Source organism: Spodoptera frugiperda, chromosome 25, assembly GCF_023101765.2.
Source record: "Spodoptera frugiperda isolate SF20-4 chromosome 25, AGI-APGP_CSIRO_Sfru_2.0, whole genome shotgun sequence".
Taxonomy (NCBI): Eukaryota; Metazoa; Arthropoda; class Insecta; order Lepidoptera; family Noctuidae; genus Spodoptera; species Spodoptera frugiperda.
Genome location: NC_064236.1, coordinates 16,871,308 through 16,896,245, shown reverse-complemented (window position 1 = coordinate 16,896,245; position 24,938 = coordinate 16,871,308). Strand labels below are relative to the sequence as shown.

General features: G+C 37.6%; 1 protein-coding gene and 1 long non-coding RNA gene across 2 annotated transcripts; one reads left to right on the top strand and one right to left on the bottom strand.

The window, feature by feature from the left end:
* The first annotated feature begins 2,400 nt into the window (after positions 1–2,400).
* Positions 2,401–4,067, top strand: LOC118267009 (uncharacterized). Its single transcript, XM_035580729.2, has one exon. It carries the CDS (start codon positions 2,610–2,612, stop codon positions 3,792–3,794), a length of 1,185 nt encoding a protein of 394 aa, XP_035436622.2. The 5' UTR covers positions 2,401–2,609; the 3' UTR covers positions 3,795–4,067.
* An 11,647-nt stretch (positions 4,068–15,714) lies between these two features.
* LOC126912341 (uncharacterized) lies at positions 15,715–17,907 on the bottom strand. Its single transcript, XR_007706973.1, has 2 exons — positions 16,524–17,907; positions 15,715–16,380 (listed from the first exon to the last, which is right to left on the bottom strand). It is a non-coding gene; the product is annotated as an uncharacterized LOC126912341 (long non-coding RNA).
* Between the last annotated feature and the right edge of the window lie 7,031 nt (positions 17,908–24,938).

Below are 24,938 nucleotides of genomic sequence, written 5' to 3'. Positions count from 1 at the left end.
TTATGACACTTACGACTTCTCTCGATGAATATGGAAATAAATAGATTATTATGCACTTTTAAACACTTAAACCATATAAAGTTAATTTTGCAATTTTGCAGATGTGCCAATATATTACTAGGTGAGCGATATGTATAATTTATATATCACTCATACATCATACACATAAAAATGAGTCTCAAAATCTTTCCATTACATTACAAACCATATGAAAAATCACAATTTTGCTTCATCAAAAACCTAAATGGAAACTTCAACATTTCATTTTTAGTATGTCGGCAAACAACGCGAACATTTAGTAAATAAATACTAGAATAATAACAAATATATATTTGTATGACAGTATGTTAGACAAACATTTATTTGGTTTCAAAAGACAAAGGCGAAAGTACAACATGATTTTTATGTCAAATGCAGAACTGGCAAACCTATTTCTCTAACATTTATCAAAGCAACTTTATTTTCTACACGATAAGGTACAGATTTCAATTACGCTGCGCAAAAGGATATGAACAATCACTTTGATTGTGAAAACTTAGGCAATTTCCTTTACTTCAATAAATAAATTGTACTTCTATTCACTGTTGGTAGAGCTCTTGAAGTTTCTGTTTTGCTCTTGAAGTTATAGAATTGAAGTTGTCTCGAAGTCGATTTCTATTGAGAAAATCTTTGCAAAAAGATTACAATAATCATTGATCATAATAAACCTTGTACGTTAGTGTTCATCATTCAAATTTGATTTCCCTTTAGCATAATACGTGACACTACGGGAAGCGCGGGATGTTACAAAATACGCGCCTTTCCTAATTTTCCATCAAGTGGTCCCGTACAAAAACATTGCCAATTACAATTGTCCACATATTAATGTGTCACTTTCTGAGCGTTTATATTCTATTCTACACCTTTTTACTTATAACATCATTGGACAGGGCCATATTTTAGTGTCACAGTGCACAATGGCATCTCTTCTTTGTACTTGCTTTATGATCATCATCGTCGTTAGCAACGGTCCGTGACAGTCCACTGCTGGACTATGGGACCTTCCTACATTAGAGGGTGCTTTGCACTTTATGCTTACCATAATCTTTACCATATATTAGTGCTTAACCTCATAATTACCTTAAAATACGTAAGTACAGCATTTTTTTCAATTGACAGTGTCATCATCATTAGTAATTCATAGTTAGTAATAATTATTGTTTTCAAATCATTCGCCTTTCGTCCTTCCTATATTAACAAGAGTTGCAAAGCTCAGCAGTTAGTCAGCTACAACTTCGTGGTTCGTAGCACACGCTACGCTGCTACTACGCATTGCTACGGAATTGCTACGAACGGCTACGACAGGTAAATTCTATTGCATTCATTATTTGTTTTAATTTTTTGATGCATTGTTATTATATATTGTTATTATATACGGTACATGCAGAGTGTCATGAACGAGTAATACTTTGCAACAACAGTTTTATTAAGAATTTCGAATTACAAAAATTCACCAAGTATGACTCAAGCCACCGTAAAATGCCGTGGCCAAGGTTAAACCAAAGTTAAGCCCACGTCTTCACCGGCAAGGAAGTTAGATTTATTCCGAGCTAGTCTTCATCTTGATCTTGATTTCAGAGCCTATGCAATAAAAACAAATAATCAATTAACTAAAAATAATGGTTTACTCACGTAAGCTGTTAGGCGCGATGACGCCGCGTCTGCGCACGCCGCACGCCGAGTCCCTCTGGGACTTGAAACTAGTAGAGCTTTTCTAAATGTATTTACTTGAATAAGCCATTGTGTTTAGTTAATTTAGATAGATACCCACGATAGTCATTATAAAAAATAAATTATTCTTTTTTCTTTATAATATCAATATAAATTGATAACATATTCTATGTGTTTGTGTGTAGCTAATGGTGACCGGCGGCGGCTAGCGGTGGCTCAACCTGCAACCCTTGCTGGGTTATCGTGCTTCCCACAACGAGGCAGCAGCGGCGCTTACTTCGACATCCCATCGATTAATCGATTCGGTGAAGTTCTGTTATCTTAACTAGTAAATATATTTCAAAAAACGTTATCATGTAAATATATTACTAATTATTCCCATTCCTTTAAGCAAGTATCAAAATAGCGAAAGAGGTGGTGCTTAGTGTTCCATAATCTCTGCTTACTCCAATAACTTGTAATATGTATGTATGCAATATACGTACGCAAAACTTAGATATAAAATAATATAAATAACTTAAAATTGGGCATTCCGAATCAAATGGATAATTTTTATTAGCAGTTATGTACACATCACCCACTGTGGTACCTTACAGTTATCTTTTCTCATTGCAGTCCTCAAAAAACTAATTTGACTCAATATACTCGACTTATTATTATAATCCTGTCATAACGTCACACATGCGTCTGCGTTGTCAAAACAATATTGGACAACGCAGACGCATGCAGTCGTGCTCGTTAACGTAAATAATTTATATAAATTGACAATTTTTAATTGTGACCTACTTTAGTGACTAAGCATACTTATACCTTCTACATATAATATTAACTAATTGTTTAAGTGTTTATTTGAGTGAACTTCAAAGAATGGACAAGTGGTGATTTTACACAAAATCTAGATGGATAGCAGCCCCTTCAACCGAAGCGGGCTAACGCGCCGCTCTCCACCACCGACACCACAACCACTAGCCCAAACCCCCAGCCGAGAGCCAATAGAGAAAATGGAGACCATCTCAACGCCCGAATTACAAAACTGGATGGGGTCCATCGAACAAAGCCTAAACGAGGTCTGCTCTATTACTACCGAAGGCAAGCTTAACTCAGAACAAAAATTGAGAGTAAGTAACCTCTGTCGAAAAGTGGGACATAACGTAGCGCAACTAGCCGTGCAGTACCAGTCCTTAAAACAAAAGGCCGTACAAACACATTACTACCTCCAAGCCCTGAACGAAAAACAAGACCTGACAGAAAAACTAGCTACAGAAATCAAGACTGTAATAAAAGAGTCCTGTACGAAGCCAATTTCTGAAAGCACTTCCTTTGCTGATATGGTGAAGAAAGGGTCCAACAGCTTCGTTCGTCCAGTTCAACATAGTGCAGTGGCGATATACCCGAGTGATAACTCAAAGACGAGCGATGAAACGAGAAACCTGGTCCAAAAAATCGTGTGCCCTGAGGAAATGAAGTTGAAAGTCCGAGGAGTCCGTAAAGTCCGAAATGGCGGCGTGATTATCAGCACTGAGACCAAGGATGACCTCGAAAAATTGAAACAAACTGTCCAGCATGCAAACTCAGGGCTCACCGTCGACGAACCACAGAAACGGAAGCCCCGCATAATAATAATAGGAGTTCCCTCATCAATGGCAGAAAGTGAGGTCTACAGCTGCATCTTTGAACAAAACATGGTCGATAAAGTCCCATCTATGACTCGAGATACATTTCTGTCCTCAATAAAGCTGAGCCACAAATCTGGCAGGAGAGATTCAGACCACCATAACTTGATCTTAGAAGTATCAGCCGTCATACGAAAAGCCCTCATCACCCAAGATCGAGTTTTTATAAACTGGACGTCCTGCCCGGTGAGAGACTTCACTTTAGTAACTAGATGTTACAACTGTCAACAGTACGGTCACGCGGCTAAATCATGCAAAAACACTGCCCCGGTTTGCGGACACTGTAGTGAAGAGGGACATTCAATCAAGGAATGCACCAAGAAAAATGACTCTCCAAAATGTGCCACGTGCCTGCGCTTCAAAAACCAGGTAACCATAAAACCGGAGATATTGATTGCCCGGCTAGGATAGCTGCTGAATTCAGGTACATAAACTCGATCGATTATGAAGGCGCCTAAGAGCGTCACATAATATTTCATTACTTAGGAACTAATTCTCAACTAGTTATTATTATAATATGGATATCAATTTAATTACGCAAATAGATAATAGTTTCTCACCTGTGACCAAAGCATGCGATGTTGAAGACTGCAAACAACATCTGTCTGACTTTCAAAACTCATTAACAGTACTAACCCAAAATATTCGTAGTATATATAAGAATATAGACAGCTTCAATATTTTCATGCATAGACTTAACCTGACATGTGATATAATAGTGCTAACAGAATGCTGGTTATCAAACAGCAATGGAAATCTCCCTCTTATTCCCGGATATCACTCCTACTGTAGTAAAAAAAGTTACAATCAAAACGACGGCGTCGTAGTCTATGCCAAGGACTCATTACAGATCACTGTCGAAGAACCAGACCTAGAAGAATGTAACTGCTTAGTTATAAAAATAGGCAATACTACAGCAATATTAGCTATCTATAGATCCCCTTCCTTTAGAAACCTGGATCCCTTCCTCTATTCCTTAAACCAGACTTGTGAAGCATTAACTCCTTTCAAAAACATTATACTAACCGGTGATCTAAATATAAACATAGGCTCTAATAACTGTGATGCAGGAACACAAAATTACCTCAACCTTTGCTCATATCTAGGGTTCCTACCTGCTCATACACTGCCCACACATCAGAGTGGTTCTTGCTTAGATCATATGATGATAAAATCTAGTTTATATTACATAACACTTGTGACTAATTCAACGATTACCGATCATCATGCTGTCCTACTAACACTAGATTTAATGCCGCCTAAGCCAAATCGAACACAGACAAAGTCCAAATTAAACATAAACAAACTTGAAAATGATTTACGCAACATTGATTTTAGTCCAATATATAATACTGTGGACGCAAATGCATCTTTATCATACTTAATAAAAAATGTCCAGCAAGCAATATTACACAATACAACTATTATGACAAACAATAAAAAAATGCATAATATCAAACCTTGGATCACACCCGGCCTCATCCGTTGTATTAGACACAGGGACAAACTTCATCAAAGAACAAAGCGATCACCTGATAACTTGATACTCCAAATAACATATAAGAGATATCGTAATTTTTGCAACAACCTCTTAAAACGACTAAAAACTAACTATGATAAGGATGAATTGCAGAAAGCAGGTAACAATACCAAATCATTATGGAAACACATAAAAAACGTCACCTATTTATCAAAACAGCATGAATCAATCTCAAGTTTACTGTCTAATGATTCTTCACCGCTTTTGTCAGCTAACAATGTAAATAACTTTTTTGTAAACGTAGGAAAAACCCTTGCCGAACAGATCCCCCAGTCAACAGCCATACAATCACCAAGCATTCAACATGTGAGTGTAAAATCTTTTGTTATGCTTGACCCCGATACTTACGAAATCACGCGAATTATTTCAGGACTGAAAGATGATAGTGCAGTTGGCTGGGATAACATAAGCAATAAAATACTAAAACGGTTCAAGCATATTCTGGTGCCTCCGTTGACGTATATATTTCGTCTATGCCTCTCAAATGGCGTATTTCCTGAATTTCTGAAAAAGGCAGTAGTAATTCCTATTTTCAAATCAGGAAACAAAGATCTAATAAGTAATTATAGACCGATATCAATACTTCCTTCGATATCCAAAGTACTAGAAAAAATCATTAACACTAGACTAGTCAACTACCTGGAAAAACACGGCCTACTATCGCCTATGCAATTCGGATTTAGATCGAAATTATCTACGGCAAATGCGGTACATACCCTGACCGACTACGTCACAGAAGAACTCGGCAAGGGGAACCAAAGCTTAGCAATCTTCATTGACCTAGCCAAAGCTTTTGATACTGTATCAATTCCCTTGCTTTTACACAAACTAGAGGCTGTAGGAATAAGAGGCACACAGCTAAAACTAATAGCAGATTACTTAAATAATCGCCATCAATGCGTTAGAATCGATACGACCATAAGTGATAACCTGAAAAACCATGCTTTTGGTGTGCCTCAAGGCAGCATCTTGGCCGCTACCCTATTCCTTATCTACATAAATGACCTATGTAATCTAGATATAGAAAACGGCAAAATAATTTCATACGCCGACGACACAGCGCTAATTTTTACTGCGAAAACTACTGATGAACTCTACAAGAGCGCACAAAAAGGTTTTAATGTTGTCACTAACTGGCTCAAAAGCAATCTACTAACCCTAAATGTTGATAAAACGAAATTTATACACTTTTCCATGCGCAAAAGTCAAAATAAAAATACTAACACCCATCTATACGCACATCAATGTAGTAATCCTTTAATCAACTCATGTCATTGTCCTAAAGTCCTTAAAACAAATAACATTAAATACCTGGGTATTATAATTGACGATACTCTTTCCTTTAAACAACACATCGAGAGCTTGGTGTCTAGAGTACGGAAATTAATGTTTGTATTTAAAAAACTACGCACAATCGCAGACCCTAAGCTAATAACGCAAATTTATCTGGCCCTCTGTCAGTCCATCCTTACATATTGTATTACTTCTTGGGGAGGAGCACCAAAAACTACAATGCTTCCCCTCGAACGAGCCCAGAGAGCAATTTTAAAAGTAGCCCACTTCCATCCTTTCCTCTTTCCCACAGATCAGTTATATAAATCCTGCAATGTTTTAACTGTAAGGCAATTATTTATCTTGCACGTAATACTAAAACAACACTCTCAGCTTTCCTACAATAATTCTAACATTACTAACAAAAGACGTAAAGATATAGTTTGCAGTTCAAACTCCACCTCTAAATATATGTATACGAATAGATTCTTTAGATTTTTAGGCCCATTTCTGTATAATAAACTAAATAGTGAACTAAGTATTCATAGCCTAAACTACTTTAAATGCAGAAAAAGTGTTTTTAATTATCTGCAAAGTCTGTCTTATGACCGCACGGATAACCTACTTACAGTGTGCAAATAAAACTGCAGATGCAAACAATAATAAATAATGTAGGTATTAGGTATAAGCAAAAATATGTATTTTAATGGATGTTAGTTCTTTAATTATTAGTATATTAGATTGTTAATTTATATTGTCAAATTATCATATAAGCTCTTTTTCCGCCTGAGACACAGGTTCAACCTAGTTCAGGCAATTATAATGTCAGCACATATGTTTAGATTTTAAGAAATAATTTTGTATTTTAGTGTGCACTTTGTTAAATGAATAAATGATTATGATTATGATTATGATTATGATTATAATATAATTATAATATTTCAACTTAGGTCGATCCGGTAAACCGCGAGACCATGGACGTGAATGTCTTGTCTATCGTGCATCAAGCTGCTCAAGCCTCAGCATGACATAAAGACAAAGAAGTATTTAGGTAAGTAACTATATGTAATTGTGACTTATGACTATATCTATGTATGTTTTCGCATAAAATCTTATCACATCACATTACACCAAAAGCCTAAAAATAGCCACTGTTGACCAAATGCCTCATCTCACACGGAGAAATTTTGAGTATTAATCACCACGCTTGCTCAATGCGCGTTGGCGATGAAAACTTATAATATCTTATATAAACTAATTATATATGATATAGTATTAACGTCACCACTGGATATTAATAACGAAGGCTTTGAAGGTCGATTAGAAAGTCTCGGGTTTGATTCCCGCGTGGCTCAAAGTTTAATGTCACACTCTGGGTTATTATTAAGTAGCAAAAGAAGGTCTTGGGCTTGATTCCCTCATGGCTCTTATAGGCTTTATTATATTTAAACAAAGTTAAATATCTATGCCATTATTATGTAAGGTCAGTAGAGCTTAAGAATCGATAGAACTACTTAAAATAATCTTAATCTTAAATCAGAACTTAACGGACTACCTCGTTGGTCGCAAGTGCGATTGGCGGCAAGGGGGCTCGAGTTCGATTCCCGGGCCGGACAAAGCAAGACTGGGCTTTTATCAGTTTTTCGAAAATTTCTCAGTTGTAGTACGGAGTCTGGAATTGTGTAGTGACCTTCAAAGTCTAGATGCAGAAAGTATAGCTCATAGAATTCTCTATTTTGATGATTTTTTTTTTATCACATATGGACATTTAAGAGATCCAAATAACGTTTCAAGTGTATTTATATACAATAGGCATGTTTCCTACTAGTCAAATTCAATACTTTTTTCGAAACGTCAAAAACTATATTTTCTATGAACTTTGTATGAAATACTCTATTATGACGTCATAAGTTTTTGACGTCAAATAGCAGACTTATTTCTAGAAATTTAGCTAGAAAAAATCGAAAATTCAGTAGTTCATCAAAATTCAGAATGAGCGTGTGATTATTTTTGAATATTTTATTGTATTGAAAAGTTGTAATAGTTAATTTTTAACCTATCCTTCCTATTGTGCAATTTACAATTATTTGCTTCTAACTTGACCAACCAATCAAGTTTATTATTAGACCCATTGGGACTTATTATAACCCTTCTTCGCATATAACTGCGATGGTTATCCCTGTTGATCTTTAAAAACAAGTATTCAATCAAAATCAAGTCAAAATACCAATTATATTCAAGAGGCGATTCATGGGAAACGTCAATATTTCAATTATGGTACGATCGACAGCTACCTTCCACTCTGCAGTATAAATGACAGGTAGAAATGTTCACAATTCGGTGCAGGGAACAGTTTAACATGGAAAATTGAATTGCTGTGCACTCCATGTGTGTACCATGCAAAGGGAAATGTTAGACATAGTTGTATCTGAACCGGTATTAGTATGTTCACTTATTGGATAGTTGCAAATTGAATGGGCCGTCTTTCAATCCCCGAAATAGAAGGCACATAATACAAAACATTATGGCAACAGGCGTATGGCATCTATGACGTAGATGTGCACATACACGTTATGCAAAAGGCCGGCAACGCACTTGTAACTCCTCTGGTGTTGCGGGTGTCTATGGGTGGCCTGATCGCTTACCATCAGGCGATGCGCCTGCTCGTTTGCGTTTCCATAAAAAAATAATTACACATTTTCATCCATTATTCTATATGTCTCATGTATTTAAGAACTTATTGACATACACGGGATTTTATTCCAGATTCTATGCTACTAGCGAGAATTTATAAATCTACATACATACATACATATCGTCACGCCTTTAATCCCCGAAGGGGTAGGCAGAGGTGCACATTATGACACGTAATGCCACTGTGTACACCCACTTTTCACAATTTCTGTTGTAAGTCCCATGTAATAGGTGGTGAGCCTATTGCCATATACCGGGCACATTTCCAGACTCCGTGCTACTAATGAAAAATTTTCAAAAAACCGAAAAAAGCCCAGCAATCCTTCGTCAGACCCGGGAATCGAACCCGAGACCCCTTGCCCGGCAGTCGCACTTCCAACCACTAGGCCACTGAGGCAATCTTAATCTATATTTATATTATTTATTTAAATTGGATCAATAGCCTACTCATGAAAGTCAACAAACACACATTCAAAGATATAAGTACTTATCTGTAGTTCAACAGACACCATACCCACACGAACACACATATATATATATCATACAGGTAATATAACGTGTATATGTTATGTTTACAACAGGTGTAGCAGCCGGACGCCGTGCAGCAGCCCCAAGCCTCCTGCCCAGCCGCCCGGCACGCACGCCCGTGACGTCTCACATGTCCAGCTAACAAATAAATTCATAAAATAAACATACATCAGGGGTCGATTCAAAACAAAATGAATGTTTAATAAACAAAATGGTGTATTTTAGGGACCTAGGATTAGTTTTATTTATGTTATCGCGATCGAAATTTTACCGCATTTAGCCCTCTGATTGGTTGTTTAATCACATCGACAGCCTATAAGTGGTCACTGCTGACCAAATGCCTCTTCTCACACGGAAAAGGTTTGAGTATTAATCACCACGCTTGCTCAATGCGGGTTGGTTGTAAAATACTTGTCAATCATGTTAATGTAAAAGTAAGTCACACTGTTTTGGCAGTGGCAGTGTTTCGCTTCAATATTCATTATTAGAACTGTTAAGGAGTGGAATTCTTTGTCAGAATCTGGTCTGGTAATCAAAATGGTTTTTAAAGGGTACTCAAGCCCCGAGTGAATATGTTGGTTATGAGCGTGCGTGTTCTATCATTGTACATATTTTCGCTTATCTTCAGGTGAGATAGTGGCCAAAGGCGTATAATATCATATAAAAAAATTACTAACGAATTATAATGTACAACTGTTTTGTGCATAAATGAAACCTTTGTTTTATTTTAGCTGTCAATCTCGCTGATATTTGCTGACATGCACATATCAGCAACTGTCAGTGAATATAGAAACAGCATAATTGATATTCAATCAAATATTTTAAATGTAACTATAATTAGGTAGGTATTGTTTGGTTTCGTGATGTTTAAATAATTAATGCTTTACATTTTGCAATAATATTTTATAGAGTGATTGTTTAAATGTTTGCTAAACCATGTTAAATAAATAATTATTTATTGTAGAAACGGTAAATTATTTAAGTGCGACTCAAAGTAATATGCTAAGTTCGATTTTTGTTTGTATAATATTTTACTTAAACATAACTTTGTATATAAATGTAACCAATGAATAAATGTGTGATATTTAAAACTAGTTGTTTTTTTTAATAATTTGTCAATAGCTAAAAGTCACGCCACTATTTGCCTGCAGGACGAAGTGCACAAGTTAGTTGAGATATTACTCCATATATGTATAAACAGGATTTATTCTAATTCTGGATCCAAATATTCATTAAGAATAGTCTAACATTCCTTTAACTAAATCTAAAATTATATTATCTGTACGAAGTACTCAATTTAAGTAAATAGACAAACAAAACATCAAACTGAAATAATGATTATGAAATAGTCGAACGGACAACGCGACGCGGCGTTGCATGAAATCAGCGTGAGACATCGGGTATGAGGGGAGAGAGGGGGCAGCCAGCTCAATGCACTATCGTCCGCTACGTGCTTGTTGCCATGGCAACGGTACATGGCGTCAGACAAAATAAAACAACAGGTATACTGGTATCGCATAACGCTTGATGTATTGAGCTGAGTCAATCAATACATCAATGGTAAGTACAATGTTCATGGGCTGGTTCGGCTAATGAGCATGTGGATCACTTGATGGTAAGCAATCAGCGCCGCTATTAGATGCTCACAACTTAGGATTGAGGTTTTTGAGATTGGGGTTTTTGAGATTGAGGTTTTGGAGATTGGTGTAATATTGGGGATTTGGGGATTTGGGGGAATCATATCATTATTTGTAGTAAATACGTAATGCTATGATACAAGTATAAAACACAACACTTAAAATAGTAATAAAATAAGAACTTAAATGACAAGTAAACCACAAAAACACAACTAAAAAATAAACTAAAACAAAAAAGCTAAAAAAAACTTACTGCCGCACTCAGAGACATTTACTTAAACTATTCCTGTAAACTAATGATTTTGTATCGAAAACAATCGCTAATGACTATGTTAAGTAATCATTAAATGACTCTGAGAACGGCGGTTAATTAGTTACAACCAGTTATATTATCAGTTCCATGCAACATAAGGTGAGATAATTACCAAACAAACATAATAGAATGCACATTTCGAAATTCCAAATTCAATAACACATTGTATAGATAGAGCGGTAATCTGATTTGACCGGAGAATTCAGCCACAGGATCAAGAGCTTTACATGTACCGACGCAAATGGATGAAACAGCGCAGCACGCAACAGTACCTATGGACTAATGGAAATGGTAATCATTTCATAATCTGTAAGAACCATCACAACACTATAACATTCCGCCTTTATATACATAGAGATATTAATACATAAAGTATCAAATATATAAGTGTACCCTTTTTTCCTAGTTATGTTATGAGCCTCAAATAATGGGGTGCGTCTATAGTGTACAGTACCAGACCGTGGGCTATGTCTAAGAATTGGAGTTTATTGAAAAATCTGAATATTTCTTTAGCCAATTTTCAAATCGAACCCAAGAGCACATACTCGCTAGCTCTACTGGGACCCAAGCGTCTTATGAGGTTGTAATCATGTAAGTGTCGTAGTGGGTTTAAGACGCACGCTTCTTATGCATGAGAGTGTGGGTTCGGAACCTACCAACGACAAGGACCAATGTGACTTTTTTCAAGATATATGTAACGATTATTTAGACCACTGACTAACAGTAAAGAAAAATATAATAGTGGAGTATAATTTCTAATTAAAAGTTTGGTTTTGTCAACCCGAAAGTATTGAGTAAGCATGATGATTACTGTTCACACCTTCTTTGTGTGAGAAGAGGCCTCTGATCATTAATTGCCACTTATAGGCTTTTGTTAATGATGATAATGATTTGCCATGCACATTGCACGGGTATCGAACCAACCGGGTACCATTTTGCCGTTAATGTAATATTTCACCTTCTAATTTGGAATAGAGCGTGAGCATGAGCCTAAAACCAAACAACGGATACAATTTAATACTCTCACCTCTAACAGCTAATTTGAATAGATAGATAAATCCCATTGAACTTAGCCAGGGAATCGAAGCCGATACCGGGAGGCCGGGCAGCACTGTGTGGCAATAATTGGCTTTCGTGAATAACTGTGTTAGACGGGTGTAGCCTAGCGTTAGTACAGGGAAACTGCCCTGTAATAAATACATAGAGTGGATTATCCAAGGTGTGGATTTAAAGCAAAGTTGATGTTGTTTTTTACTAGAACAACGATGCACAACACTTTTGCCTATTAATAATTTTATTATTAGCATTAGGATTGCAATATCTAGTTTAGGAACTCGATATTGCACCCGATCGATGTAACAGTTTAACAATGCTATTAAGGTTATATTTTTTTATTTTGTAAGCTCTACACATACATAAGACTAAAACTTAATACTACAATGAAACATGTTTAATCTTCTTGGCAACCAAGCATAAAATAATTTCTGCATGGTTGGTGCAGTGGCTGGGCAGCCGGCAGGACTCAACGTGTAGCAGGATCGATTCCCGCACGGCGCAACTCTTCGTGTGATCCACAAATTGTTGTTTCGAGTGTGGCTGTGATGTGTATGTGATATAGTATGTTTGTAAACGCACTATAAAGAGAAAAATACTAGAGTTACAACGTTATAAAAAAAGAATGAAGCGTTCAAAGCTTTATTCGACAATAAAGTAAAGATTAAACAGCCAAAAAAGCAATCAGGTATCCTTTTCTCATATCGAGAGAGATCCATACCAATCTATCACATTTTCATATAGTCAGCAACGATTTCCGTGAAACAAATGTTGCACTTATTTACCTTATTGGATACTGGAGCAGGCAATGCATTGTCACTGGCTATTTTACAGATCAATTGTTCCCGGGTCATGGAATTTATCAGCAACGGGAAGCACTAATTAGCAGCGTTATTTGAAGCTTAGTGATACAGTTCCATTAGTTTATTGCCAAGCTTTCGGATTTATGTTCTAACTTGCTCTGTATGTTAGTAGTCATTACGTATTGAATATGTTTTTCTCAATACAGGATTGGGAGAAGTCCTATGTATGCTTAACAGATTTTGAATTGAGATCTTGTTCTTTTGTTTTTTTTAATGGAATAGGAGGTAAATGAGCAGACGCGTCACCTGATGATAAGCGATCAGCACCGCCCATGCATATACGCAACACCAGAGGAGACACAGGTGCGTTGCCGGCCTTTTAAAAAGGAATGCGCTCTTTCTTGTAGGTTTGAAGGTCGTATCGGTTCGGAATTACCGCCGACGGACGACAGCTTAATCCATAGCTTTGCCGTACGAGGCAGAAAGTTTGGTGAAAAGCGCACAGTTATGTGCTGCCAACCATCTATATGTTGGTGTAACTGTATAGTTTGAGTGTCTATTATTTTATAGTCTTGTTTTGGTTTCCAATTAAAGTCACACAGGTCTATACGAAGGATCGATTCCAAAACTGGGTGGGTCTATAGATAGCCGAAGTGGTCGACGCAGCCAAAAGGACTTAGCAAGGTGTAGTGGCAGTGGACTGATCAAATTTGTCACAGGGCACCGGTCCTGAGAAAGCTATAATTGGAGAATTGGGGTAGACATGTTCTGGACTAAGGCTTTGGTACACATCAAGGGCGTGATACGTGAACCGGTTCTAGGCAGCATGAGAGATGTAAGACGAGATATCAAACTATTGCTTTTTTGTCAACTGCTGCTAGTACTTTTCCAGTATGCAAATTTTTTGTGATTTCAAAATGTGTCTTGAGGGGGTTTCTAAATATATAGTTCTGTGTCAAAAAATAACAGCGTAATTCTATATTTTTTTAAATAGTGTTCCTTGTTAATAATTTACTAGATAATCATTTACCTCCCGGCTATATCGCGTCTCGTTTTTCTGTATCTACTTTTAATGGGAAATATGCATACAACATATCACAGTTTCCACCTCTTAGTAATGACCGATTCAGGTGACGCGCCCGCGTACTGTGTGCCCAAGGCTTTAGGATCACAACTAACATACCGTCCTTCAATTAGATTGAGTGACAATATTCGTAAACCGACTGGCAGTTGGCAGAACGTATATAGATACGAAGAGGTGAAGATTTAGCTTAGCGACGTACACTATTTGTGGGCTCTATGTACACTGGCAGATAGAAACTGATTAACCGAGCCGTTGGTAATAAATGCACGGTTGGCGCGGTGGCTTGGCAACTGGCTGCCGTGGAACGTGTAGCGGGTTCGCGCACGGAGCGACTCTTTGTGTGATCCACATATTGTTGTTACGGGTCTGGGTGTCATTTGCATGTGAACTTATATGTTTGTAAACGCACCCATGACACAGGAGTAAATCCTAGTGTGGGGAAAGGTTATTTAAAAAAAAGGAAGTAAGGTTTGAGTCGTTCACATATATAGGAAGGATGGAAAATAGAATTACGTGGTTGTACCGATCGCGAGTGTCTTAGGCGTATGTACCCGACTACTCGTTAAGTTATAACAACCAGTTTATCATGGTCCCGCTTTGTTTGTTTTTGACACACATTCAACGGTCAGTTTACATTGGTTACGTACATTTTGGATGCGTAGCCGCATGAATTTTGTCCATCTCGCAGAGATTTAAGAACAAGGTCAGGTTTGGAGCATCCTGAACAAGAGAGTGACTTCCATCACAGAAAACCGACGTGAAACAACGCTTGCGTTGTGTTTCGTTGTGTGAGTGAGGTTACCGGAGGCCCAATTCTCCCCTTCCCAATCTTCCCCATCCCCATTCCCGAACAACAACCCTTGAATTCCTAACTTCCAAAAAGAAATTGAAAACAAAAACTTCTTAAAGCAAAACGATCTCAATGCAGATAATACATTTTAACACACATTATACCAGTTAAATAACTCCAGATTTCATACAGCTACAATACAAAATCAATAAACTCAATGACAAATCGCTTAATACGTATAATTCGACAGGCGAAGGCAATTAAATATTGTCATACTCGATACATTCAGTTCAAATAAAACAATAAGAGTGCAGGATTAAAAGCTTTACAGTCGTCTTATATAATACTCGTCTGAGCAGAATCTGTGCCTGGATTTTCATATTTTAATACATTAATCTCTTGATGGAGTCTGTAATGTATGTGTAAATAATTAACTGGCTTTACACCTGACTTGGTTCGGGTTGTACATAAATTGGAGTTAGATGTGAATAGGTATATGTCGGAGATAGGAGATCTCTCACTTTCGATATGTCGGTGAAAGGAGAATCTCACTACTCATGTCAGGAATACTTGTGGGCGTTATGACGAAGGTAGCAGTAAAATAATAAAGTCTTCGATATGGAACTATTGTTTAATTCTGTACATTGCACTGTTACTTTACTTAAGCTACTGATGGGGCCGGCATTTCCTACCGACTACTCTGAGAAGAAATGCCGAAACAAACTCAGAGGTCTCAGTCACTCTCAAAGTGCAAACATGGTTACAAAGTACATGAAAGATAATTAACTGTTACAATATCAAACTAACAGGTTACAGACTAGGTATACAGTTGAAACACACGACGGTTCAATATTCGACCGCACTGGTCGGCTGCTGCACGAGAAGTGATCGACACGCCGCTCAGCCGATGAATTCTTGACTCCGTCGAGCGCCGAGGGTGGACGCCTGTGTTTCAATTCTACCCTCGATCCCGACACGGCCATCCTGCTTGCACACGTCCTCGTGTGACAGCTCATCTGTGACAGAAAATTACACGCAAAGTATCATATAGCTCGGTCATTCCTGACCACATTCCACACACAATTACAAAAGCATCAAACTGTTAGGCTCACGCATCACAGCCGTTCTTTTCAACAAAAATTACAAACTACTCAGTACAACTCTAGAAACTCCCGAGTAAGACATCTAGTGCGCCCCGGCTCTCTAGCCGACCAGCAATCACATTGCTGACTTCCATCACATGGCCCCTAGCATGCCCTTACTCGAGTCCACGAGCAAGTCACCTAGTGCCCCGGCTCTCAAGCCGACCAGCAATCACATTGCTGACATCCATCACATGGATCTTCCGTGCGTCACCACCTGGTAACCACGCAACTACCAACAATGGCCCCTGGCATGCCCTTACTCGAGTCCACGAGCAATGCACCCAGTGCCCCGGCTCTCAAGCCGACCAGCAATCACATTGCTGACATCCATCACATGGATCAGATCCCTCGGATCTCCCGTGGGTCACCCTCCGGCAACCACACGCATGGCCTCTACAGACCCCGACACAAAACGAACACATACAACCGCCGACCCCCGTCAGAGCCAAACTCGTATCGCGCACCGAACGGACTCTCGAGGCGACACTCGGAGATTCCGTTTATGACCGGGTTGCGAGTACGTGACCGCTACTGAGGTGATCGAACACAAACATACCGAACACAGACAGCCGCCGACCCCCGTCAGAGCCAAACTCGTACCGCGCACCGAACGGACTCTCGAGGCGACACTCGGAGATTCCGTTTGTGACCGGGTTGCGAATACGCGACCGCTACTGAGGTGATCGGACACAAACATACAACAAACGAATAGAGACAGCACAAACACATAATGGCTTCTAGAGTCCCCTTACCCGAGTTTCTACCGAGCTTCATTAACTTCATCAAAACCAATCTCGGCTGATGCGTGACCTTCTAAAACTTGAACCATCATCCTCTTAAAAATGTTACTTAACTCGTCACTATGTATCGAAACAAATCAATATCAAAACCGGTGAAACTGATATCTCGCAAACATAGTTACTCGCAAAATAATGATTCTACCAAGTAACTCAAAGCATTCAAGCTTTACAAGTGATCACGGCTACGCACAGTTCAGTACCATACAGTTATTCTCTCTCACGTGAACCCCACATGGGAACACCGAGTCTCTGCTAGACTCCATGGTTTCCACTGAAACCCTCATTAACAAACATCTTTTAAACTACGATCACCTTGCAAACTCAAACACAGGTTCTACTACCTTCAACTACTCTAATAATCTACCCTCTAAGGTATCTGCTATTTGAACTACTTTATCTGAATTATGTCAGTTTAACTTTAATTCGTCGGCATATTTTTTTTAAGTACCTACATGTACGTGAGTGTGTGTACATGATGTAAGTGTGAGTATGTGCTTGTGAGTAAAGACCCAACAGCCATGTTCTTCACGGGTGCGGTCTCAATGCGAGTTTGTGTAGACCCATCACCACATGATTCTCATGTGTGCGGTCCGAGTGTGAGTGTGTGCATAGAGCCATCGCCTCATGTTCCTCATGAGTGCGGTCTGGTGTGTACACTGACCATCGCCTCATGCTCTTCATGAGCGCGGTCCATTGCGGTTCACAATGTCGAGTGTTAAGGGCATGAGTGTGAATGATGAGTGTTGAGTACAAGTAGTAACGATGTGTACAGGAAATTCTACCACTTACATTTCACAAAATTCTCGAGGAACCTGGTGATCAGATATCCTCCTCATCCTTATTTGTCACAATATCGTATACCTACTGTATCAATTTAGATTTCAATTTAGATTTCTCGGCATTTACATTACTCATAATGGTAAAAAGGTTACCTAACTTAAACTATTCAATTTAGATGCACTATCAAAATAAAATGCCGAACTACCGCTTAAACAACCAGTCTACCCACAGCTACAACTACAATACTCATAATGGTAAAAAGGTAACAAATGTCGGTAACACCTTTTAAAATAATTTTCAATGTACCTACACTATTCAAATTAGATGCAATATCAAAATGAAATGTCGCGTCTCGTTACTCCGCGGTTTTCTTTACTAGGCAAAACCAAACTTGACAGACTACATTTAGAATAACTACCTAACAGTCTATCAGAGTACTAAAATGTACCTTCGGAAACATATCTTACGTCTAAGTACCCTCAATCAAAATATAATTAAATGATTAGTAATCAACATCGATTGCTTCAAGGTTACCACATCATAGGCACTCGCAAGGACTCCCAAGTCACTTCAAGTCAGCTACGACTTGTGTTATGGACTCGAGTGTAATGATAAGCATTGTAATGATAAGCACTGTAATGATAAGCATTCACAGTGCAGTAAAATAAATCAGAATCTTTGTTCCCTAGACTTACTACCTACAATTAAAACTAAATATAACACACTAAACCCAAAAATTAGATCACGGCAAACCGATCATGAGTTTGCCCAGGACTTCAGAAGACAATTCGCATCTAACTTCAATCGCGAATCGCTAAGTGAGCATCTTTTAACCCTGCTTTGTTAAGAACTAACCTTCTCAATGTTCTGTACCACGCTACACCGCAAGCGCATATTGAAATCTACCTCACATCGCGGAAATCAAATTTCCAACTAAACAAAATCAAAGATTATTTAATTTTGAGATATCACGTATCCTAACAATACACAACACAGAATAACATTACCCAAAAGACGCCATTCTAATGACTCTTCAACTGATCTCGGTTCTAAAACATCACGACTAAGTTTTTATTATGACTACCCGACAAAAGTAAAATAATACTTCTGATCGCAAAATCAACAATTGTAAACTGGAAACGCTGACTCGTTTTCATCCTACAAAGCATTTGGTATCAGAATCATAATAAAAGGAACAAAGTCACCTGAATATTCCCGATGATGGCAGTGTCCAACTGCAGACATCAATACGCTTCTCACCATACGCCGCGCTTACGCTGCGTCACCTGGCCCGCTGCCGCTGCCACCGCGCGCCCTGGTCCGCTGCCGCTGTCGCCGCGTCCCCAGGTCTGCTGCCGTCGCCGCGTTCCCTGGTCCGCTGCCGTCGCCGCGTCCCCTGGTCCGCTGCCGCTGTCGCCGTTGCTCGTGTACCAGATGACGATGTGCTGTGCTGGGGTTGGATTTGAATGCACTCCAAGCTGAGCCTTGCATCGCAGTCTTCTTTGTTGGGGTCGAATGCAAGTAGTTCTCGATGAATCAGCTCCGATGATTTCAACATCTTCAATCGTCCGGGTCCATCTCACTTCTGATGTCGGAGATAGGAGATCTCTCACTTTCGATATGTCGGTGAAAGGAGAATCTCACTACTCATGTCAGGAATACTTGTGGGCGTTATGACGAAGGTAGCAGTAAAATAATAAAGTCTTCGATATGGAACTATTGTTTAATTCTGTACATTGCACTGTTACTTTACTTAAGCTACTGATGGGGCCGGCATTTCCTACCGACTACTCTGAGAAGAAATGCCGAAACAAACTCAGAGGTCTCAGTCACTCTCAAAGTGCAAACATGGTTACAAAGTACATGAAAGATAATTAACTGTTACAATATCAAACTAACAGGTTACAGACTAGGTATACAGTTGAAACACACGACGGTTCAATATTCGACCGCACTGGTCGGCTGCTGCACGAGAAGTGATCGACACGCCGCTCAGCCGATGAATTCTTGACTCCGTCGAGCGCCGAGGGTGGACGCCTGTGTTTCAATTCTACCCTCGATCCCGACATATACAATGTGTCTATTGACTATCTAATGCCAATTTCATGAATGCACACACAGAAGAACGACTGTGTGAGCTAAATGCCTCTTTGCCATTCGTAAATTAAATAACAGTTATATCGAACAATTAAGTCTTAGAGGTATCGTATAAATTTCTATTTAATTTTTATCGTAATTAACTTGATATTGGTTCTTTCATAGCATTTTAGCGTCACTATTATCATCTGAGACTAAATTTATTGTATCATTTAACTCTTTAACCGCCTGTGTCGAAAAAAACAGTAACAGTTCAAAAATATATGTTCTTAATGACTAATGGCTGGGCTGAGTAGGGGCTAATGATAGATCCGGAGCTGTGGACTATCTAACGGGTTCACCGGGGTCCGGCTTGAAAAGCGGGAGTAGGAACGGGGTAGTTTTTAGTCAGTAAGTGTCTGACACTCCCTCTCATCTCGCCCAGGGCGGGAAAAGTCATTGGATGATTTTTCTTCCTTAAAAAAGGCAAGTTCATTTTGTAATCTATATTTAGTATTTTAATATTATAATATAAACTGTCGACTATTTAATGTTACTACCGACATGTCAGAATCGGCGCGGCGTTCGAGCGTACAAAATGATTTGAATGTTAAAACGTCAATTCATATCAATATAGTCGATAACTTCATTTCACTTTGTCGAACCGTTGTACCTCTATAGAACAGTTCGTAGCGTATCATTTGAAACATAATTTTATTGAAATACAGACACCTTTGAAATGTCCACGTAGAATACAGTAGTTGACAACAAGACAAATTCAATACTTTTATTGAAATGTCTAAAACGAGACGGTTCTATGAATTTTGTATGAGATACTTTATTTCTCTGACTGCCTCGTTGGTCGAGTGGACGCACGTGCGACTGCCGAACAAGGGGTCTCGGGTTCGATTCCCGGGTCGGGCAAAATATTACTGGGCTTTTTTCGGACTTTCGAATATTACTCGGTAGTAGCACGGAGTCTGGAATGGTGTCCAGGATATGGCAATAGGCACACCACCTATTACATGGGACTTTCAACATAAATTGTGAAATGTGGGTGTACATTGGCATTATGTACACCTCTGCCTACCCCTTCGGGGATTAAAGGCGTGAAGTTATAAAAAAAAGAAAAAAAAAGCTTTGTCGTCAAACCAATTGGGTAGGTCAAAAATACAGTGCCCTCCAAAAGTTAGTTGAAATTAGTTCACCTTATCAATGATGTTATATATTTTCCAAAATACGCAGTTTCTATGAATGAACTGTTTACTATTTATGTTTGGATACACTATTCTAATACGTACAGTAGGAAATTCCCCGAAATTCATTTTGATTTCTTTCAAAATCTATGTTTATGTGTGCACTACTTGAATTGAGCGCGTCAAAAGTCAGTTGAAATAGCAAACTTTAAACGATATCCGATACTCTCGCGGTTTTAAATTCATTTATTATTATTGTTAAGGCAGTGTGCGTAGTTTAAATTTAATAATAAGATATTGTAAGGTGATATGACTGTTTTTGAATTAATAATGGCGCCGAGGCGAAAATTAATTGTCGAAGAAAGAATAAAGATTGTGTATGAATACGAAAAAATTAAAAACTTTAGTGCTGTGGGAAAATTATTTAAAGTTAGTCCAGAAGGTGTCCGAAAAATAATAAAGAAAAGTTTAGAATGTCCTAGTCTTGCAGATAGGCCACGGTCGGGGCGTCCTAGGGCTACTACTTCTGTTGATGATCGACTAATAGTGCGGCAGTGTAAAATTAATCCCAAGATTGTGGTACTGGAGATCAAAGATCAGTTACAGGAAGCAGGGACCTCGGTTTCTGAAACTACTATCAGGCGACGCCTGCATGATGCTAATTTACGAGGTCACATTGCCAGAAAGAAACCTCTTTTAACATCGATCCATAAAAAACGAAGGTTGGAGTTCGCCCGCAAGTATTCGGATAAACCAATAGAATTTTGGAAGAGAGTAGTCTTTAGCGATGAATCGAAGTTCGAACTATTTGAAAATCGCCGTCGGCAAACTGTATGGCGCACAAGCAATGATAACTCTTACGACGACAAATACTTGCAGCCCACTATGAAACACGGCGGTAGGAGTGTGATGGTTTGGGGGTGTTTTTCTTGGCATGGTGTGGGCCGACTGCAAGTAATTGAAGGCAAGATGACAGCACAGGTCTATTGTAATATTCTCCGTGACAATTTAAAACAATCTGCTGAAACAATAGGGTTAGGTCGGATTTTCAAGTTCCAACAAGACAACGATCCGAAGCATAAAGCAAGGATAACTAAACAATATTTTGAAGATAACGAAGTGGATTTACTGGAATGGCCTTCGATGTCACCCGACCTTAACCCCATTGAACATTTATGGGATGAATTAGACCGCAGGATCCCTGTTTCCATAAGACGCAACAGGAATTTGTTTAAAAATAAAATTCTTGAAACATGGTCGATTATACCGGTCGAAACATTACAGAATCTTGTAGAATCAATGCCTAGACGACTTAAAGCAGTTCTACAGAATAATGGCGGTCATACAAAATATTAAAAGTTAAAATATTTGCAAAGACACAAGCCTTAAAATATTTTTTCAACAATTTCAACTAACTTTTGGTAACGTGATTTCATTGTTAATCTACATAAATTATAATTATAAAATTTGTTATGATTCTTTTACTGACAGAAATATTCTAAATTGATTATATTTTAATAAATAATTCTTGAAGCCACGATTTTATTTGGTTTTATTATAATTTCCTCACATTTACTACATTATTGATCATTTCAACTAACTTTTGGAGGGCACTGTATATATTTTTTAAATGTATCCCATAATAATCGTACTGTCATTAATTAATTTGACGTCAAACTTATTTTTTAGTTAATTTTAGAGAAATAAGTGTTTATGTTCATAATTTTCGCCACAAATAGCATACTAATTTGATGCATAAATATGAAAACGGCATAAGTTGCGATCTACTTATGACGGCTCTTGTTGTTCGTAGCGTGGTATTTGATTGCCTATAGCTTTCCTCGATATCTATAGGGGCAACTACCCAATTGCTAGCACTGCACCAAATTATCAGCACTCTGAATAAATCGACCAATTCTAAGGTTTTCACTTACTAATTTGGGTTTCCACACTTATAAATAAATAAATGTATGTTTTTGGAATCCTGCTATTGGGAAAATCATACTTTGAGACCTCAAATTTATGGAAATTATGTAAACAAACATTTGTGTCTTGCAGTTTCTTCTGTTTTTGCCTATTTCTTGTGATCGCCGTTAAGGTCACGTGTTTACATTTTATGATATATCGTATCTTTTACAAATTTAATATTGAAACTACTGATTTCTCTGATATTTGAGATATTTTTTGATGATAATCTGAAGAGTAGAATTTGAGGTTTTGGTGATTAATTGGTAAAATAGGTAGTGCTGATAAATGGATCGAATATTTTGTAAATTCTAAATTATCAGCACTGGTGATGATAAATGGAAAAAAGTACATAAATACTAATTTCATATTTTTTAATGTAAATTATGTTTATTTTATGTAAAGAATTGATTTTGCTTTGTAAAACTAGTTTATACCATCAAAATCCAAATGTTAGCATGGTGCTGATAATTGGATCAGAAGCATGCTGATAAATTGGTTTCCCTAGAATATCATCATCTCTTCTTATTTCTTTCTATTTATTTTTTCTCTTCTTATTTTTTGTTTTATTACCAGTATTATTAGCAGAGATTTTGTAGATGGTATGCAAGCTACGACAACTTTAGAGATTATTTTAGTAGTGCGTAATTACTATGTCTTGATAATCAACAATATTTACTAACACCAGTCAGATTACAGGACATTTTGATTACTGAAAAACCATCTGAACGGAAAGGTGTTAAAAAAAAGAGATTTACTTGGCCATCGTACGTAGGTAATCGTGCAATAGACCATCGTAATTCATTGTCATGAAATAGACTAAACAATTTAATACGAGAAATGTCAACAAAAGTAGGTATACTTGTGTTTTCATGCGATGGCCAAGTCAATCTATTTTATTTAAAACGTAAAATTAATGTAATATTGATATGATAACAATTTACATTATAACTTAAGACAGAAGGTCTCTTAAGTAGGAACTAAATAAAATAACCGACTTGGTATTACTTACATGGATCTCACATTTTTTTACGGTACATAATAAACTGATGAGGTGCGCGACTTGGATTTTTTTACAGAATGTTTTTGATGGTATCTCACTTCTTTTTGTAGATTCAATTATTTCATTAAACAATAAAATGTAACTGCATCAATAACTTTGTAATCTCATACATTTATATGGGTTTACAAAGTTATTGGTGTGATGAAATTGTAACTGTATCAATAACTTTGTAACCCCATACATTTTTATAGGATTACAAAGTTATTGATGCAGTTGATGTATCTAAAAAACTGGACTGAATTCACAAAATATTAGATTTTTCCCCTGATATAGGTACTAAATACTAATTTTATTCAAAAATTTTAAGCTTCTATGTCAGTTAAAAGTGCTTTATACTTTTGATGATCTCTCAGTCAGTGACAAAATTTCGAAACTTTAACATGTTATAATTCTTAAAGTAATGGTTAAAATTTAATGAAAATTCAAATATACCATGTTTGTATAATGCCTGCTTAGTATTTGAAAATTCAGGCTTCTTGTTTAATCCACAACGAAGTTATAGGCGGTCGAAATTGGCCTGAATGGCTTCGAGAAAAGGATGGTATGGCCGAGACGCTTTTTTTTGCTCGACTTATACAGATAAAATTATTATTAGATTATAAGTAATTATTTTGTTACCTACTTACTAACTATGTAAAAAATAAATTAAAACAGGTTTTAATAATGTAACTAATTTTTTTAATGCAATTCCTAACAGTGATAGTGAGGTGCTGATAATTGGGTTGCTCTATGCTAGTAATTGGTGGAGATGGTGCCAGTAAATGGTGACAGACCCTTTTTTATTCTTACTTGTCTAAATAATCTTGGATAGAGGTC

Bases quoted from the DNA above. Each gene is read 5' to 3' on its own strand.
- LOC118267009 (XM_035580729.2), top strand. From the start codon at position 2,610: ATGGATAGCAGCCCCTTCAACCGAAGCGGGCTAACGCGCCGCTCTCCA.